At 46.8% G+C, this 20,503-nt stretch overlaps 1 protein-coding gene across 1 annotated transcript; it reads left to right on the top strand.

The window, feature by feature from the left end:
- The first annotated feature begins 444 nt into the window (after positions 1-444).
- On the top strand, positions 445-18,765 carry smad6b (SMAD family member 6b). Its single transcript, XM_037452166.2, has 4 exons — positions 445-1,982; positions 3,990-4,046; positions 4,437-4,514; positions 17,342-18,765. The coding sequence occupies exons 1-4, from the start codon at positions 1,181-1,183 to the stop codon at positions 17,881-17,883; spliced, it is 1,479 nt and encodes a 492-aa protein (XP_037308063.2). The 5' UTR covers positions 445-1,180; the 3' UTR covers positions 17,884-18,765.
- The last annotated feature ends 1,738 nt before the right edge of the window (positions 18,766-20,503 follow it).

Here is a 20,503-nt window from a genome sequence, read left to right as displayed (position 1 = left end):
TATACATATTCTTAAAGTTTTCAAAAGCAAGGGAAGGGGGCTTTTTAGTGGGGAATTAAAAAAAACACAGCACCCTTGCTTGAAGGCTCCTTAGTTGTTTTTTCCTCCTAACAGTCACACGCTGCTGGCAGCGCAGATGTAAATAAGTTTTCATAACTTTAACTTAAAAAGTAGAGGTGGGTGTTTCGCCTTTAAGAGTTAAGAAACTTGAAACCTTGTTTGCGCAACAATCAGTGCAGCTCACAGCCGCCAAAGTGTCTAGACTAGCACATGATGGTAGTCAGCCAATGGCTCCACCGCTCTCCTCGGGGGCCCCGTGTGTGTTTGCGTGTGGGTGCGCGTATGTGTGTGCGTGTGCGCGTCTATACGCGTGCGCGCGGGCGTGTGTGTGTGTGTGTGTGTGTGAGGAAGCGGGGGGGGGGGGGGGAGAAAAAAAAAAGAAAAAGAGAGAGAAACAGGGAGAAAGGAAGGGAGCCGGGCTGCAGTTTGCTTTTAGATCTGAGTGGAGAAGCAGGAGCGCGATTCATTCCCGGATTGTTCCTCTTCGTGTCATTTCTACTCCCGTGGATATTTTGTTGGGATTTAAAAAAAAAAAAAAAAAAAAAAAAATAGTCCTCTAACAAGAAGACGACAAGGATCCTGATTTATAGTTTTCTTGGGATTAAATCGCCTCCGGGTATCTCATGCTGTTCGTGCCGGTGTAGAAAGTAGATCTGAGCTTGCTAGAGGTCCGAAACTGTTTCAGTCTGCGAGTTGCCGTCTTTGCTTGAAGGCTCCTGGTTTTTGGATTATGTCTCCAAGTATATTATGTTATGCTATTATGTTTTTCACCGTTTTCGTTCGTTCGTAACAAACATTTAGTCAGTCAATTACGCTGCGATCCTGGATAATAAATCACAATCTCACCCGCCTGGTCATTCACAGCACATTCGGCTCAATGAATGCATTTTGATCGGACTCCTGCAGCAGTGCATTTATTGCGCGTTATTATTGTTTTAAATGCAACAAAATAACCTTCCCTCTAATGTTGCGGGTTTGCCACACATGCTCGTCTATTGGCTGTGCATGCATTGCACGGCATTTCACCGATTTTAATGGTTTGCAATGACCGTAAAAGTATCTGTAATATTCGGATATCCGTGCAAGAATAAACCCCTCATATAGATTTTCAAGTTGTCGTATGTTCAGGACGAAACGCTCAGGTCTTGTGCGGCGACTCTGGAGAAGCCGTTTGATCCCAGATAAAGAAGGGGAAGATGGAAATGGCACAACTAGCGAGCGCTGTCGGGACGATCTGTTCGGAAACAACCCAGAGAAAATTCCCAAAAGGGAGCTCACACCGATGACCCCTAGCGGGTCTCCCGGAGGGGACATAGGGGGTCTGTGCGCCCGGAGCCCCGTGGACAGCAGCGGCTTGTGGCTCACGTCGGACCGCGATGGGGCTGCAGTGTGCGTCCAGGAGCAAGGGAGCCCCCGCTCCACGCAGGACAGAGAGTGCAGGACGGTGACGTGCTGCTTATTCAAAGACCGGGACCACGCCGAGCTCGCGGGTCCAGAGGCGGCCACCCGGGGCACCGCGGAACCAGCGTCGTGTCACTTCGTGCTGAGGAACCTCGGACCGCGGGATAGCGGCTCCCCGGAGGCGCAGGAGGCGATGCCGCGCACGGTGTTGGAGCAAGAACTGAAGTCGGCCACATACTCTCTTTTAAAAAGGCTCAAGGAAAGGGCGCTGGATACCTTACTGGAGGCAGTGGAGTCCAGGGGGGGAATGCCCAGCGACTGTGTTATGATTCCCCGGACAGAGCTGAGGTTGGGCGGCCATGTGGCATCCCCACAGCTGCTGGTGTGTAAACTGTACCGCTGGTCCGACCTCCAGCTCTCTGCGCAGCTCAAGCCGCTCTGTGAGTGTAAGAGCTTTGGGGCTCTGGACGGTCCGACGTTATGCTGCAACCCCTATCACTACAGCCGGCTCTGTGGGCCAGGTAAGGGCATCTAAGCTGGGTTCATCCAGCACCTTACAGTCACCGGAGTCCCAGTCTCATCTGGGTCTTTGCACGCATGCTTTCTCCATAGGTTTTCTTGGACTATTCGGTTCTTGACCACAGTTTTGTAGACCACCTTTGCTTGTGGACATTCCTATGTTCCATAAACGTGCAAGTAAATGCTGCAAATATACAACAGCTTGGCCAATATCCTCCTTGGGTCCTTTCACCCAAACACTTTGTAATATGCACTGAAAATATTTCACTATCCCCACGTTTTATTTGTGTGCTGTTGCCCGGGTTGCTTTCATACTGAGAGATTTAATTAATAGTGATTCCTCAAGTCATCCTCATGGCAAGGTGAAGAATAATGAAATCCTCATTGAGCTGAGGACTATTTCTTTCTTATGTTTTTCTGACGGTATCCTAATTAGGATTAGTATATTCAGGAGAAAATATTGCTTTGTTTTAATACGTTAGTCACTTGTTAGACATTTCAGTTGCCTTGAAAGGTGCATTAGAACAGTTGGGTGTACTCCTGAGCATTGCTCATGCAAGCCTTCCAAATCTGGGTTTTTATATGAAGCACCAGCAGCAAGTATTTCACAAATTCCCTAATAACATAAAGTACATGACATCTTGAGTGTGTCTGAATGCTTTAGTGTGATTGTCATCACAGACATGTTCAGATCTTACCTATGCTTGCTGCAGGTCTGATGCCAAGTAGACTGAAGTATCAATGGAGTATATAACATGACAGTAAAGACTCAATCAGAGGTGTGGACCTGGTGGCTGAGATCCGTTTTTGTTGTTGTGGTCGGGGATTAGGCTTCACAATCAATGAGCTATCTGTGGCAGAACTTCCCTGACCTATATTAAACAGATTCTAGTTTGGCAGGGGGGCGAGCCTGTGATTTGGCAACCCTGAAACGCAAGGCCACTCGACCCCACTGACTCCGGAGAGGGAGAGGGCCACACACCCCATATTGGGACTGAGGCTCGTAGTAGACATATCTCACATGCGCTCATGCGTGGCTCGATAGAGTTGGTATTTCTTTCATGCTATTCAAGAAGGGGGGCTTTGAACAAAACCGTATTAAGTGTTTTTTCACATTGATTGCAAATGGGGAGGGCAACAGATACGTCAAACTAACATTTAGCACATGAAATGTGTTTTAAATGAAATATATGCTTAAACATTTTTTTTTTTAAACAAGTAGGATTGGAGAATTCGACAATGTTGAATCTATTTGGGGGCGATTTTTGTGTAGTATGAAAATAAACTACTTCTGTTAGGTCTTATGTAAGAGTTTTTAAAGAATAAAACAATGTATTACAGAGAGCTTAAATTGAGGTTGGGTGAAAACATTTTCCTTTTATTTTGCCAAGCATTATACTTTTCACATGAGATCAGTTTCAAGTTTCTCACTAAAAGCCCTTTTGTCCTAAGGAGGTCCCCTCATGCTATTTAGGTGAAGGAGTGGTGATAATATACAGTTTGCATACTACTGGCGCCAGACTGACTAGCTGTGTATCTGAGTGACTGAGTTCAGATCCCAGCAATTACTGCCGCCACTCTTAAAGGACGCGCTGCTATTATGCTTTTCTCCTTCCCCCCTCTTCTCTGCAGGCGAGGTCACTGTGTGCTCACACAGTTTGCTTTTCTTTGTGCTTTCTTTCTTTTTGCGAGTTATTTTCTTAATTTCTCCTCTGTTTATTGGATGAAATCAAAGAACAAAGAGTTTAGTTAAAACGCAGATATTTTATGAGATTTGACAAACTGCAAACCTAAAGGTGTAGTTTGTCTCTCTGGTTGTTGTAATGACTGCTTCAGTTAAATAAAACATCCTTTAATAGTACACAACTTAATTCAAGTTTAAAATGCTTATTTGTCAGTTTCTTATATTTAGTGATATCAAAGTAGGAGTTGAGTTTTACCTGCGTTTCTTTAAACAACATTTCCTCCCTTTTTATTATCTTATTGACATGAATTGTTTTGTGTTACAGAGTCACCCCCACCTCCTTATTCAAGGCTTTCCCCGAATGAAGAACACAAGCCACTGGGTGAGTGCTACACCTGATGCTTGTGTTTTATCTGAGTTCTGCTGCTAACACCGCTCCTCTGCGTTAGGATTTCTAACCAGGTAGATGCTGTATTGTTTTTGCACTTGATTTATTGTGTTTTTCACCCCATCATTTCAGATATTATGGGCCCGCAAGGGGTACAGACAGCCTTTTGTTGAAGCTTTGGTTTAACAGGAAAGAAAGAAAAAAAGAATGAAAGCGATGTGGAAAATGTTAATGGCTCTTAATTGGTTACAGTTACTGGCAAACTGGAAGCTTTGAGATGAGACGTGGGGGGGGGAAACCAAGAAACATTTCCTCAATCAAACGAAGAAGCGCAGGCAGGTTAGCGATCCAGTGCTTAATCATTTCTGTTTTGTGTCCCCACAGATCTGTCAGACTCCACATTGTCTTACACTGAAACTGAGGCAGCCAGCTCACCAAATACAACACCAGGGGAATTTTCAGGTGGGTGTGTTTTTCCAACTGTGGCCGGTCTCCAAATGACTATTCCTGATTTTATGAATGATTAGCAGAAGTTTGTCATCCCAGAGGAGGCACTCTGTAAATACTGAAGTAATCTGTCACTCAAGTTGGTGTGTTTTTTTTTTGTTGGGAGGTTCATACTGGCGAAAGGAGGCCGCATTCATTTTTTTCAGTTGGCACAGTAGACGTATAACTTTTGGGGGGGGTTGAATGCTGTTTGTAGCAGAAGTGTGGTTTGCCACACAGTACATATAAGTATGGACATGTAGTAGATACTAAAGTAAATATCAACTTAGATGTGCTCATGTTTTGACATGATTTTGGACATATCTGTGAGCAGCTGTTTGAAGTCAAAGGGCCCCTCACAGTGACTCATTAACTAGCTTGAATGAAGAGTGACTTTCTATAGAGGCAAAGTTCTCTCACTATTAAAAAGTTCTCAAATATTAAAAAGATTAAAAGAGATATTTGATGATAGAATGATCCGCAGGATAAAAATTAGTACATAGCTTAGGGCCTTTTTCCCTGAAGTATAACTTAAGTTTCTAGAGTAATTAAGATCATAGACAGATGTTCATTTGTAGTTACCAGATAAGTGTATTTCATACTGATGTGTTTACATGTCTTTGCAAATAGGATTTAATCGATTATCAACAATCTAAAAATCAACATACAGAGTCTATATGACACATCAACCATCACTTTGTTTAGTACTGCATTCTCCTAAAATGGTCAAATAAAAACATGATTAGAAAAAGAAGGTACAGATTGTACTTTAACACTCTACTCTGCATAACTTTTGAGTGTAACTGGGTGAATACGCAAACCCGGAAAGGTAATTTAATTACAACGTTTCACTTTATTACTCCTCATTAAGGGCCAGTACAAACAGACGGACCTTTAAAGATAAAGGTTTCATTGTAAGCGGTGCAGAGGTTCAGCGGGGCGTGTGCATCAGCCTCCCCTCCTCTGTTTTTCTTTCAGAAATATTTGAGTGGGATCAAACTGTAATAAGATCCAAGCTCACTCAGAATCTCACACACAAGCACACATAGCCGTGCACATGCGTATGTGTGTGCATACACTCACACATACAACTCCCACCAAGCCTGACTGTAAGTGGGCTGCAGGGAGGGGTGGGTTCAGGGAAATGTTTCTCCTGTGAATGGGGCCACACCAAAGGAAGCGAGTAGAAACAGTCCTGTCCTCTGATTTGAAATGAAACACTCCCTTCTCATGGCATTGGAGTAAGCATGCTCCCCCCCCCCCCCCACCGCCCCCCTTCACATTAGATCCGCGGCCAGCACGTTCAGTGTCATGTAGACGGGGAGTCAGAGCCCTCATTTTTGAACTTGCGGGGAACAACATTTCCTGTTAAAAGGGTCTGCTGTGGCTCAGACGCCCCCCCACCCCCCCACCCCCGGACACCGAGCAGTTGGCTACCTGGCAGTGAAGTATTAAGTCAGCGAGGGACCCCTCCTCCCAACACATGCTGTCACCACCTCAGCATGGCCCGGCGACACTCCCTGAGTCAACAAATGAGGGGCTTGTCAGAGCGCGCACCACAATTCCTCAGAGACTGCGGTGAGGAGGGAGGATCCTAGACGTGCTAGGCTTTGGTTTCTTCCAACTGTGTCGCTGCACGTAAAGGCCATCCAGGTTCACACGCTGCACAACTTGGACTGGGGGAGGTGGAATGACCAGTTTCCTGCAGGGTGGTAGTTTACCATGCTGAGAGCTAAACTCTGCATCCAGTTTGTCTCTGATTACCATGTATGTTGCATTTGGACCGTATGATGGGTCTTTGGTTTTGGATGCGTGAAAGAGTGAAACGAAACATCTTGTCAGTGAGATAAACGATAAATGACCAATCATAAGACCAAGAGCCCTGAGGCCTTCTTATAAACCCTGGTTAGTCCTGCTTTTACACGTAGGCATGTAATGCATATTGTCAAGTTACCCGCTGTTGACCCGGAGATGACTTTCCCTGTGAATCCCCCTGCAGTGTCTGTGTGTAACCAGAGTTGTACGGGATCCAGTCTCATCCCCTCATGCAGCAGGAAAGTAAACCTCTTTAACAGCGGGTCTGGGGGGCACTTGGTGGATGTGTGGGGTGTAGTCAAATACACAATTGTGGAGAATGGGATACCCGCTGGTTTGTTAGATAAGCTTGTTCTACTGTATCCATCAATATAAATAATATATTCAGTGGAATTTGAAAGGTAATTCTCCCTCTGCTTTAGTTTATTTAGTGCCGTGCCAATATAAGGCAGATCTTTCAATAGATACACTATATATACGTTCATGATAGTTGCATCGCTGTCATCCCTCTAGCTGGATTCTCGTCAAAGCGTTAAAATGTTCTTATTTATGCAGTCTTCAAAAGCTTCCCCCATGTGCACATTATTGCAATACTCTCAGTGTCACGCCTCCAGTTACTGTGTGGTCATAGACATTTGAACCATTCACAGTGTTTTATTTAAGCGTGGCTGTGTGGGGGGTGAGGCAGCCCCACCAGGCGCTCTGTGATATCTGTTTACGTCATGAGCGGACCCAGCTTGTATACCTTAGCGCTGTGTGTGCGTGTGTGTGTGTGTGTGTGAGGGAATGTGCCCTCGCACCTGTTTCCTCGCTGCCTGGGCCTCGGTGAGGACCTCAGAGTGAAGCCCTTTGAAGCAGGTCTCATTGCTTCCTGTATGACCGTCTGAGGTGGTGTCTTTCCCCCCTGGACATTCAAACTGTTATGTCCGTCACATTGTCCCTGACATTCGGGGCTCTTTATGCTTGTCTCTTCTTTGTTGTGAAGCTGCTCTCAATGTGAGGGAGGAATGCCAAGATGGACCTTGCGTTGCTACTTAACAAGTTCAGCCATTGATGAGGAAGTGTCACTTTTTGGAATTTGTTTGCTCCAGTTTGCCTACGTTCTTCAGCCATCAGAAGTTGTGTCCACAATCCACCCAGTGGAATTTGTCAGCATAACACGGTGTGCACACACTCCTTTTGGTGTAGGTGGACATCGCCAATGTAAATGGAGGAGCTCCCTTACATTTCATTGTACTTTTGTTTTCTTATTCTCTTTCTTTATTTCCTGAGTGGGTAGCGAAGTTGGACCGGTAGAGCGGGAAGGTTGAAAGTTGTTAAACGTGGATATTACGGAAGAGGGCACCAGCAGGGAGCCAGGGTTCCCACACACTAATCACACACATTGCGCTCTTCCATCTGCCTCGGCAGGAAAGGCCAGCGCTGTCTCTCTGGATGTCTCATCTGCAGACAGGCAGACGGTCCCTGTGTCAGGTCCACTCTGGTATTGACTGATTCTTCCAGGCAGAACAGGGCTGTTAAAAGATAGATGGGCAGGGCCTCATGTGAGTCACGCAACAGATTGCTCAAGGAAATTACAGAGTACAATGCGGAGGTGCTGGTGCCACGAAAAACGCATCTGTGAAGCTTCTGTTGATATATTGAGTCTTTGTTTCTTCCTCTGGGCCCTTATATACATACGTGCAGAGGGATCCTCACATACATTCACACGCATGAGAGCAAGGCCAATTAAATTGTGCAGTCAATAGTAATCACAGCCTGTCAGTCTGTGTCAGGGAGCGGCCTTAAGTATCAAACTATTCACTCTGTCAGCGAGACAGTGGGAATTCGTGGAATAATTCAAAGATCTAATCAAGACACACACCGCTTCTCTTGAAAGTAGATTCAACTGGAACCTGTTCTAGTGAATAGCATATGATTCAACTTCTGCTGGGAGTCAACTCAAAAGAATATCTACCGTTTGCATCTGAAAACATTATATTTGGCTGTGGCTCAGTGTTCTAATCAGATGACCAGCGGTTCCACTGGTCCACAGGTGGAAGTCTAATCCAGCAAGATCCTCAACCCCAAATGTTTGCCACTTGTGTGAATGTGAATTTGTTTAGATCCTAATGATCAAGTGGGATCCTGTTTGGCAGCTTCTTCCATCAGCGTATAACTGATGGGTAGTAAGTGAATGGGTACATGTTGACATGTAGAGTGAAGCACTTTGATGGGTGAGACAACTAGAAAGGCCGCGTATGAAGGCAAGTCCAGTCACCATTTAATCTGCTCCCCGGCCAAAAACGGTTCATTCATATCTCTTCTATTATCTAATTGCTTTAGAATGAAGTCTTTAGTGTATACATCCATCTCCTACTGTGAGACATCCAGCTGTCTTCATGCAGCGGCAGTACTGTGACCCTGCACTGCTCCAACAGAAGTCCGGCCCGGAGTGGAGTGTCAGCATGTTAGCAATGCCCCCCTCCCCACCTTGAGGCATGACCCCCCCCCCCCCTCGCTCAGTCCCACAGACCCCGGAGTGAAGCAGCCTGGGCTCATCTCCCCCTGCAGCCTGGCACATGGCCTCAGGTTTCCACCGCAGCCCTGAGCCTTCCCAGCGCCTGGCCGCCCACACTCCCTCAGGAACGCCAATGCTCCAGGATACGGGATGTGGAAATAATGTGACTCGAGTGCTTCCACCCTGCCTCCCCGAAATCAGGTTTTGCGGATTGTTTATTTGAGGGGAAGGAGGCCTCAGACAAACATCCTGTTTTAAAAAAGCTGCCTGGGTTTTGTAGCAGGCGGTGAATTGCCCCTTTGACAGAGGGAGACTGAAGAATGTTGAAGAGAAGGCCAGCATTACAGAGGGGGGGGGGGCTCTCGTCACGCGTTTGTAATGTCCAGTTTGCAGAGTTCACTTTTGAAGCTGGGGGTGGAGGGGTGCAGCCATACACCCTAAAGGGTCTTGTGCTCCACTCTCTCTGTGGCGGTGGAGGGCTTGTAGCGTCAGTCCTTAACTCAAGTATCCGTTCCTGTCCTGGGAGGCTGGCTTCCGTTTCCCCTTACGTAACGCACATACGCATAGAAGAACAGCCATTGATAAGTGCGATAAGGCCGTTTTTCATTTTCCCTTTCTCAGCATTGTTAGACTGTTTGACTCTGGCGGGTCAGAAATCTATTTCAACTTGTTTTCTCAGGGGTTATGGCATTGATGATCCTCAGATTCCTCTCTGCTCTCAGATTGGTTCACTAGCATAACATTTTTTGCTGGGTATAAAAGGACTTTGCGTGTTTGAATCTGTGTGATTGCAGTGTAGTTTGTTTCCATCCGTCAGATTATCTGGACATTTGATTTTGAGTTTGATCCCTTTGTATTTTCCAGGCTTTTAGAGTTTTTTTTAGGGCTTTAAGATGTGTGCCACGTAAAGATTTAGTAAGTCTCTCCGTTGTCTCATGGTGATATCTCCTTAGTGTTCGGCATCTCTGCAAAAGAAGAGAGAAGAGTTAGAGACTTTTTGACACGTTTTATCTGAATTCTAAATGATCAAAGAGATAGAGATGGGGGGGTTGTCATTCTAATGGGATTTCATCAGACAAAATTGAGATGTTCAGTGAGAACTGGCAACACGGGTCCTAGACGTGGTGAGGTAATGTGACCTCTATGTGCAGAGTGAAAGCCATGCTAATCTAAAGCAGTACTTGGAGAGGCCTGAAACCCCTTACATGTCAACAGAAACCTGCCTGCTCGGCTCAACATTCATCCGTCTCCGTGCCAATGCTCTTGGGTGTTTGACTAACTTCAAAAAGGCTCACAGATAAAGATAAATCTAAAGCCTCACACACAACTTTTAGTCTAAGCTCACAATGCTGCACTTGTCTTTTGAATTTACAGAGTTTACTGTGCTCAGGATGAGGTGGATGTTTCGTTTCAGGGCTTACCACACAGATAGAAAGGACCGGCAGTAGGAAATGACAGGAGGTGTGCTCAGGCTATAATTTGTGCCCTGTTTTCTACCTTGGCAAACAAAGTGAGTGAGCTAATCTTGTCGTGTGCTCAGGGAGGGCTGCTGTTACCATCTTGTCTTCCTTCACACCGCAGCGCTGCACCAGCCTCCACCAATAGGTCCATTCATTCGGCTCGGGGCAAAGGGTTACAGCAACAAATAAAGAGCGTGCGATGCCATTAAAAATGTATGGAATGTCCAACTGTTAGTTTAGTGTTTTAGTGTGCCTCCTCTCAAGGGTGAAAGGGGGCACAATACTCCATTTGACCACTGTAAATGTGCTAGCCTTGCAACGCCTGGCAAAGCATCGGTGAAGGAGGTGCCATTCGTAGCTGCTGTTTTTTATTTTCTGACCATTTTACCGACAATTATAAAACCAGACGCTAGCGTTGGCCAGTTGTGACTTGGGCCTGTGGTGTGATTGCTGGCAAAAATAGAATCAAGATTTCTTTTCCCTTCCTCCCCAGAGGAGCATTGACAGTTGTGCTGAACCTATAGCTGTCAGTATTTTTAAAACTCAGAATAGCCAGCACATTCTTTGAGCCTCCAGAATGCTGTGTGTGGATTAACTGTAGGGGCCCATGTCATCTGACATCTCTACACAAACCTTTTAAAGCGGGAGCGAAAGGATAGGAGCTTGTTGTTGATGAGTGGAGCAGTAAACTCCCAGTAAATCAAGGCCTGTTCATTTTCTCTTGTTGTCTGAGTTGATTTTCTTTTGGTGTTTTTCCTTATCTTGCTTAGATCTAGTGCAGCTCTTATGTTCATTGTAGTCCAGTCTTAACAACAGGGCCAAGTTTGATAGATATAATTTGCATCCTTTAATGTTATTCCCAAAAAATGAGCAGAAAACTGTTATTTTGAGTGACGGTCCAGCAAAACAACCCTGATAATATAGTGTTTACAATGGTGTAGTGTCCTGTTAAAGTTGCCGCAAGTAGTAATTTTTGCAAGTCCTAAACATGCTTAATTCAAAATCCTCATTGATATTCTTTCCCTGGGATAATTGCATTTACTTTTGTTTTACTTATATTTTATTTGTATGCACTTCTGAAGTCTTTTGCTGTGTGGCTCAGTTTGCGAAGTCAGTCTGTCTCATTTCAGGGTACGGTTTAGATTAGAGGTCTGGCTGTAGCTTCCCCCTCTTCCCCTCACTGTGACTGCCAGCACATCATTTACCTAATGAAATCCTGCCATTCCCTTTAGCTTCAAGTTTTTTTTGCAGATGTTGACAGAAAACGGAGTTATTGGAAGAATTGTTGGAAATGTTCACTCCTGCATTTTTAATGAATGTCTTGCTTGTTGTGAACGGGGTGCCTTGTCAGAGATGGGGGGGGGGGGGGGGGGGTGGGGGCAGTTGTCTTTGTTTGGGGAGCTGGTGTCTGGATGCCCTCCGTGGAACAGTGTGAGTTACAGCTCAGCAAGTGTTGTGATTGAAACAGAAACACTGGTGCCACATTATCCTGACAGAACACATTCTCCTCGCATCGTCTGATCCACTGGGCCGATCAATAGGAAACCATTGTTTGAACGGCAACTTTGTCCATTATGGCGGGTTCACCTGGCTGCCCGGTGGAAACCAAATACCCGCCTTTCGCCTTAAATTAGTCAGACTAATATAACTCGTAGTGATGGAGTTCCCTGTTATTGTTCATTTGAAACCAAGCTCTTAACATATCTTGATCATAAAGACCAGTCAAAGTAAGTTCCCGCCCTCGTAGTATTTAGTATTAAAATCCAAAAGAGCCCACAGCCAACACTCTCCACTCCCATGTGACGTGTGATTTGGGGAGAATATTTTTTGCCAAACGGGACTCTTAAAGGAGAAAGAAAATCAAACCTTCTGGATGCACCCTGCCCCCCCCCCCCACAGTCCTAACCAGAGTAGGAAGTTAGGAGGCACAGCCAGGGGAGGAGGGGAGGGGTTCAGGAATGTGCAGGGTCTCCTCTACTCAAACGCTCTCGGCCCCCGGACCTCCCTCACACGCGCACAAACAAACACGCTGACGCTCGCGCGCACGCACACACAAACAGAGAGGTCGCACGGGGAGGTGAAAGGGCACAGCCACCCAGCAGGATGTTCAGCGAGTGTTTTGCTTTGTGCGCTCTCCTAGACTGCGCTGGCCTTTAAGGCAGCCTGTAGATATGACATTTACAAACATTCCCTGGAGTTTTCACAAAAGGCCCCTAGGCCGCACTTGCATCACTACCATCACGTATGTTGTGTCTCTCACACATTGCAGAGCTCTAGAGGAGACTCTGAGGAAATGAGGAGCACATTTGCTTCCCTCAGAAAAACAAAAAATAAAAGTTTTCTCCCCTCACTCCACTGTCCCCTTAGGACGGCTCCTCAGCATTAGCCTCCTTAGCTTCCTGTGCTTTTTACACCCTCTAGTGTTTATTGATTTAACTCATGGATTCTGTTAGTTATCTGCTATCAAGGCTATCAAGGGCACAGCACTTTTCCTCCCTTGTGGGGTCATCCAGAAACAGAGGGAAAGTGGAGAGGAAGTGGATGACAATGTAAAGCATTCCCATTGTGACCAGCCGGGCTTGGTGACTGGATTCAGTTTCTGCGGCTCCCACAGTGTTTTCTCCCAGCACATATCTTTTCCTCTCTTTCTCTCTAGATCTCTCTCTCTCTCTGTCTGTCTGTCTCTCTCACGCTCTCTCTGTCTCAGCAGAGAAAGGCCAGACCTCTGGGAGAAAAAATCCATAGACATATAAGAGCAGCTCCAGTGAGCATGTCTGTGTGATAAAGCCGACTTTGATGGCAGCGATAGCCCAGACGCCAGCCTAAATGCGGCCCGCCCAGAGGTTGGAGGAGGCCTGTAGTAACTGCTGTCTACCCAATTAAAGCCACACCGTACACGGGAACAAGAAGAGGCTTTTGCTTTTGTTCAATTTTTTTTAATGTTTTGGTTCTAAACGAAAGTTATATCAAACAAATTAGTGGGGTGAACCGAAATGCTCAAAGACCAACATGTGTTTAAAATGTTCTCAAAAGTGTACACAACCGTGCACACACTCACGCACCACAAACACGCACAGTCCTCGTGCCCGCCTCCTCACTGCCAGGCCCCCAGCCTATCAGTTTGTTGTTAGGGTTTAATAGCTGGGGGGGGGTGGGGGGGGGATCTAATCCTCGGCGCAGAATGAGAGGCTGCCTCTCGTCCTCCTCTCGCCTGCACTGCTTAAAGGGACTCGCAACAGTCTTTTTTCCTCCTCCTCCTCAGCAAAGTTTTACAGCAATGTCCCCATCCCGCTCTGGATTAGGAGAGATGAAGTATAATGGAGGTGGCCCCCGGAGCATGGTGGGGAGTGTTAGCACGGAGGGGAAGCTGTTGTTTGTCTGCCTGTCCCTGACACACGGCCTCCCATTCATCTCACTCTAAAGCTGCAGAGCGGTGTTTACCCTGGGGCAGCTCTTTGCTGCTTCTCTCTCTGCCCCCATCCCTCCACCCCCCCCCCCCCCCCACCCCCTTCCCCCCATCCTTTTCATGCTGTCTTTAAGAGCATTACTGGATGATCATCAAGGATTGCCATTGAATCTCTCAGGCCCCCATTTTTGTATACTTAGTATTGAGTTTCCAGACTTGCCCTCGAGTGCAAAGAAATCTGCCGTTTTCCATGTGAAGGTTTTTGTTTTTTCTCACAGGCATAATTAAGGGTTATGTTAATATCATGTTGGTTATCTCTCATAACAGAGGAAAAACTGTTGAATAGCAGTAGTCATCACCAGTATTTGCCTTTCTTTGGTCTATGTCCGACGCAGTAGCTTGATATACCGTAATTATCAGTGGGGGAAATGTAACAAACTACAATTATTCAATTTCGGTGCCAAAGCACAATTTTCACAGGGGGAAATGTAGCATACTTGAGTTGTTTTTTGTTTTATGCATCGTTGAACTTCTTACTCCACTCCCCTTTTACTATTCAACCCTAATAATTGATGCTAAACCTTTACCAAAATCGGACAGTTTTGCAGTCTCTGTTTGCTTTCCGAGTTGCAGTGAACTGATGAAAGTCTGTTTGTTATCAGGCCTGATGTCCTGCTTTTGATCTTCCAAATTCCTCCAATCAGACAGAAAAAATCAACAATTTCACAAGGTTTCCGTGGAGCTCACGCCTTGTGGAAATCGAGCTCAGCGCAGCAAATTCTTTCTGTAGTTGCAAAAGTGTTTTATAAACACGACTGCAGTACTGCAGATTCAGTCAACCAAGGTTCAGTGTCGTAATCCGTTTACTTATTTCATGACCCTTAAGGGAAAGCCAAACACAAGCTTATCATCATTTACTTATCATATTTCCTACAGCTTTATTCCATGAAGCCAGATCTAACCAGGTCTCCCTTTTTTTAAACCAAGCACTTTGAGATTGGTTACGCAAGGCGTCGGACCCCTAAACTCCTTCTGGTGTTCAGATCAACGGGGAACTGGCACCGGGGCTGCGTCCTTTGACTCTGACTGACACTAAGAGGAGAGGCTTTTGAGAATAAAATAACAATAATAACATACGCTACTATTCTAATGGGCAAACTAAGCTGTTAAAAGGTGGCAGGGTTAAATGGATGCAGAGCCCCGGTAATTGCTCCCAGACCTGTCGTGGCTCCGCCCTGAGCAGACCCTCGGAGAGCCCGGCATGGAGTCGTTGGTGCCTTTGCTGCGGTCAGAGGGGAGGAAGACACACGCCCTTCCTCCACCGCCTTTTAGGTTTGGTCGTATAATGATAATTAAAGCCGGCCTCGTGCTCTCTTGCACCAATTTGGAAATGGTAGATAAACATAAACAGACATATCCAAACATCGCTGACAAAGTCTTTTAAAGAGCGTTTTGACGTAGGAGCCAGCGGTGGAGGCTGTAGTTGCCGCGGTGATCTTGTCCAAACAGTCTGCCGGTGGCGATAGATTTGCTCTGTTAAAAAGATCCCAACGAGTCCCTCTGTCGGGAGCCTTGATCTCAGCACTGCCCCTCAGCCAAAACACACAAGTTCAGGACAAAAACACAAACGCGCTGGGCGATTTTCATCCCTGTCCAAGCAGGCACGTGTGCGCACAGGCACACGTAGACGCTCGACACAAACAGAGCGACAGGAAAAGGCCTGGCTCGTGGTGCACTCATTGTCTTCTCTCAGGCCGAACATTTGAGACATTTCTAACCTTTGTCCTTCTCATTCTTCTTTCCTGGTCCTGGCAGTCTTACTCACTCCCTTTGTTCAAGGCTACGTGTGAAAACTAGACAGTTGACCAAATTGCTTTTGCTTTATTTCTCCCATTTAAAAAGAAGGAGACGGTAGCCATTTGGTCTTTTGTGTTTGCGTGTGCAGTTTCAAAGTGAGTTTACCTTGATGTGTGGCCTCCATTCGATTTGAGACAATAGAGGGCCGTAAACAAGTAGAGGCTGAGCTCTTTGTGTGGCCGAGCCACGCTGAAGTAAAGGCTGAGCTCAGAGTGGAGGAGCTGGAGTGTGGAATTCACTAATGGCACATGCATGTTGGGGCCCCTGAAGAGAGGGGGTCATTTCAGCCATCAGTGTGTGCGCAAACACACAGAGAGCCTGTCTGCAGCTTCCCCCCCCCACCCCCCACCTCCCCCCACCCACCCGCACACACCCCCGCTTGCTCACTCTTCTCCTCCCCCTCCACAACAAATTGAGCCTTGAACCGGCAGCCGTTTTGCCTGTGCAAGTCTGGTCAACGTTTTTGCTAATCTTTGTTTAAACTCTACCAGTGTGGGTCACTCAGCAGAAAGGTTCAGTCGGGTGGGAGGAGAGCGGGGCATTTGTTGCCGCGCGGATCTCCGATGCTCCACCTTAAAGGCGTTTGTTAATGGGGCGGGCGGTCATTAAGCCCCGAGAGAGAAGAGGCCTGAAAGGAAAGAGGCCACAGGCCCAGGCTTTAAATCCTCTGTGCCAATAGACTCTCTGAAGCAAAATAATGGCATCACTCTGTGTGTGAGTTAATGGGAGCTGATAGCATGAAGGCTGGGGGGTCAGCGGGTCACGGGCTTGTGCTAAGTTGTCAGGGAGCTGAATGCCGTCCCTGGGCCCACAGCAGGGGGAAGAGCGGGGTGCAGGGGGGGGGGGCCTCTGCCTGGCCCTCTCCCTTCACCCCCGCTCTCGTGGAATGTGAGGAAGACGGGGGGGGGGGAAGAGGAGAAAGAGGCACCCTCATCCTGGAGAAGTAAAGGGTGAAGAGACGGATGTGAGATCATGGGACTCTGTGTGCTTTTTCTCTTCCTTCCGCCCCTCTCCTGGCACCACGGCACAACTGCACGACAGCTTTGAGCAGTGTGGACTGAAGCAGCCTCTGAAAGTAGTGCTGTGTGCGTCCGTTCACTACAGTGAAGATAGAAGTCCACCGAGGGAGCTGTAACTCACTTTGGAGTGCTGAGGGCTGTCACTGGAAAGAGTTCACAGACTGCAGCCATGAAAACTGAATTAGCAAGCTGATTTACTGGACAGAGATGTTAAGGAATGAGGTGCCAACTTTGTTCCACTGTAAAAAGAAAACAGTGTGTGGCTCTAAAGCAGACATGCAAAACACTGACTTTTGAAAAAAACACGCTGGACTTTTTATCCACTACTGATTTTCAGTGGAACCACTGTGTCGAATCCAAAATCATTTCTCGAGTAAACACGACCTGTTTTATGAAAAAGGTTCACGTTTAGGAGCAGCGACTGCTTCCCGCTGTGTGGCCGGTGTTTAATCGTTACAGTGCCCTCTTGAGGCAGAGGATGAAGCTGCAGGTCTTCAGCTGGACTCACCCTGTTACACCCCCAGGATATGTATAGTAGCCCGAGTGCGTGTGTGCGCGCATGTGTGCTGGTCGGATGTGCATGCAGTTGTATTTGTACAAGGCTTAGATTTCAATACAGGGCCTCCTTCAGTATTTATAGTGTGGCCATCTGCTCCACACAATAAAAAGAGATAGTTAATCCGTTAAAACGTTTTTACTAGGCCTGTTTGCTTTTGTTTATGATTTTTTTTTTTTGTCTCTTCTAGATGCCAGTATGTCGCCTGACGCCCCGAAGCAGAGCCACTGGTGTAATGTGGCGTACTGGGAGCACCGCACGCGCGTGGGTCGCCTCTACACGGTGTACGAGCACTCCGTCAGCATCTTCTATGATCTACCTCAGGGCACGGGCTTCTGCCTGGGCCAGCTCAACCTGGAGCACCGCAGCAGCACAGTTCAGCGCACGCGAGGCAAAATCGGCTACGGCATCCTGCTCAGCAAAGAGCCGGACGGTGTGTGGGCGTATAATCGCAGTGAGCACCCCATATTTGTCAACTCCCCAACCCTGGACGTGCCCAACAGCAGAACTCTGGTGGTGCGGAAGGTTATGCCGGGCTACTCCATCAAGGTGTTTGACTATGAGCGCTCGTTCCTCCTGAGGCACACCACGGAGGTTGACCTCTTGGACGGACCCTACGACCCCAACAGTGTGCGCATCAGCTTTGCTAAGGGCTGGGGCCCCTGCTACTCGAGACAGTTCATCACCTCCTGCCCCTGCTGGCTGGAGATCCTCCTCAACAACCATAGATAACACCGACGGACACCCACAAACTATCCAAAATATCATCTACCTAGATTTAATATAAAGTTTTATATATTATATGAAATATATATTATACTTGTAAATACGGAGTCATTTTTACAATGTAATTATTTATGTATGGTGCAATGTGTATATGGACAAGAAGAAACAAACGGAAATGCACTTTGGCTTATATATATTATATATATAAATATATATAAAGAATCTTTCAATACCAACTTGAGAAATTATTCAGCAAAATTAGGATGAGCCTGGATGCGGTGTATAGTTTTCATATACTATTAATATCCAGACAAAAAGCTAACACCATTCACACATTGATAATAAAGGATTCGCATAATAAATATATTTGATTTGTCTGTATCATTAGTCCTTTGATAACAAATGGTAACACTGCTCTCTGATTCATTTTCAGGATGTTTTAACAAGTGTATTGATATCTCAAGGTCACCAGGTCACGCTTATGATTTGTCTAAAATGCCCACCATCACACATCTTAGTAAACCATCATGTATTATAGTGGTGTATTTTACTGAAATAATGTCCTTGTGTGGCATTTTAAGTTTACACAGGACAAGCCTGGGAAGGTCTGAGTTGAACTTGCACTTTTCTTTGCTAAACAGAAAATGACCGGAGCAATCGTTTCACAGTTTATTTACAACGGCAATTAAAAAGAGTAGCACTGTGTCTTCACCAGTGGGTAAAAAGCAGAAGCAAATACTGCATGTTCCTTGCTGTGAAGACAAGCAAACTCAACTGATCCACATGTCCTTGAGGTCCCAGGGAGCCCCTGTAGTGAGGACACAGAGGAGACGGTGCAGCAGTGGACAGCGTGAAACTGCTCGGCCCTACACACATCGCTGGTCCCGCAGTCACAGGCGCCCGCAGCCAGATCGCCTCACAATGCGCGTTGCTATAACTGATCGGGGGGGACGCGGCACCCTGAAAAAACGCCGCACTGATACTGGAATGTATACAGAGAAACCAAGGAGTTTTACAGGCCTACTGGAATCTTAAATACTTCAGCCAAGGTGGATGTGGTTTCGCTGGCTTCCTTCATAATTGCTGGTGTAGGGTTGTCAGATTGGCGGTGGTGGGAATGATGGGGGACGGAGGGGGGGGGGGGGGGGGGGGTGTTGGGGCCAGAGGTCTCTGCCAACATTCAGCAATAGAGGCATTCAGTAACACTCTGATTTAATGAGTGCTGAACTGTGCAGTTACAAGGAAACAAGGTTTTTGAAAGTGGGCTCAAAAAAACATCAAAACTGCCGGATGGGCTTTTTCTGAAGTGTTACAGGAATGCACTTTCAGCAGCACAGTGAAGAGCGGGGGGGCCTTTTTCGGTGACGGGTTGTCATATTTTGTTGAGGAAATGACTGCTTTCCAGTGGTGGTCTGCTTGAGTGCAGCGTCTCCCTGTCCTTCGCCTCCTCCATAAAGGCTAAGACAGCTCCTCCAGGCCTGCTGACTGTCTGGAGCCAAGACCGCGTTGAGTTCAAACAGCAGAGGAGTGGCTCCGCTCCGCCTCCGTCTCTGCCTCCGCTCTCCTCCCTACAACTGGGGGCCATTATCCTGCTCCTTTGTGTCTCTGTTATGGGGAAAAAACGGGCCCACATCACCACTGGAGAGGAACTGGCAGACAATTATATGGGGTGGCGAGGAGCTAAGACACATAGTGGGCAGATTACACAAGCCACCGCAGAGGGTATGTGAGGGGGCCTAATTAGACAGGGCTGGGGAGGGGCCGAGCAACAGAACACGTCCACATCCACTGAGGCAGCATCTCTCGAGAGGCGCCTGCTCTGCTCCGGAGCAGGAATAGTTGGGGCAGGAGGACTTTGACTCTGAGCAAGATTAAGGAGAGAACGCAAAAGCCATGTTAGCGAATGGCTCCGTGAACTCAGGAATGGCATCAATTATCGGGCCGCTGCCATCAATCGTTTTCGTTTTTTCCTTTGATTTACTGAGCACGTATGTATGTATCTGCATTTGTGTTTCTGTGCACAGATGAGCCCCTCCAAGCTTTGTATGTGGACGACTCCTTTTTAAAGCGCTGAGTTTTCAAACCCTGTTATTATGGCTTCTGTCCTGCCAAAGCCTCAGTGCATTCCTCTGACTGTAGATTCTTGTCTTTAATCCTCTCCTAAAGCCGGGGTCCTCCATGTTCACAGTCACAAAGGCTTGAGCTCCCTCTGATAATTCCAATCAAGATACCAAACGTGTCTGTTCCCTTAAAAACAAAATGTGAGCACACCTCCAAAAAGCATCCCTTGGTTCAATGTGTGAGTAATAATGCGATACTTTCAACCAAAAGAGGTTCCAGCGTTCCTGTTGGCTCATACAGTACCAGAGAGTTAAAACAGACACTAAAGTCAGTATTTTAGAGTTGTCCTAAAGAGGTCCTAGGAGCCATAAATATGTGGAACTACAGCAGCTCGCTACTATTCACTCCATTTGATGACCCTATCCTGCACATCTGGCCCCAGTAAAAAAACATGAGGTAATCGCACCTTTTGAAAAAAGGAGATTACACTTCCTTCCCCCCGCCCACACTCTCTCTCTCTCTCTCTCTCTCTCTCATGAACATCGGTCTACAGAAGTCTTCTCAC

The sequence above is a fragment of the Pungitius pungitius genome, chromosome 6 (genome assembly GCF_949316345.1).
Source record: "Pungitius pungitius chromosome 6, fPunPun2.1, whole genome shotgun sequence".
In the NCBI taxonomy this organism is placed as follows: Eukaryota; Metazoa; Chordata; class Actinopteri; order Perciformes; family Gasterosteidae; genus Pungitius; species Pungitius pungitius.
The sequence above is the reverse complement of the archived record's forward strand: the minus strand, read 5'-3'. Positions and strand labels throughout refer to the sequence as shown.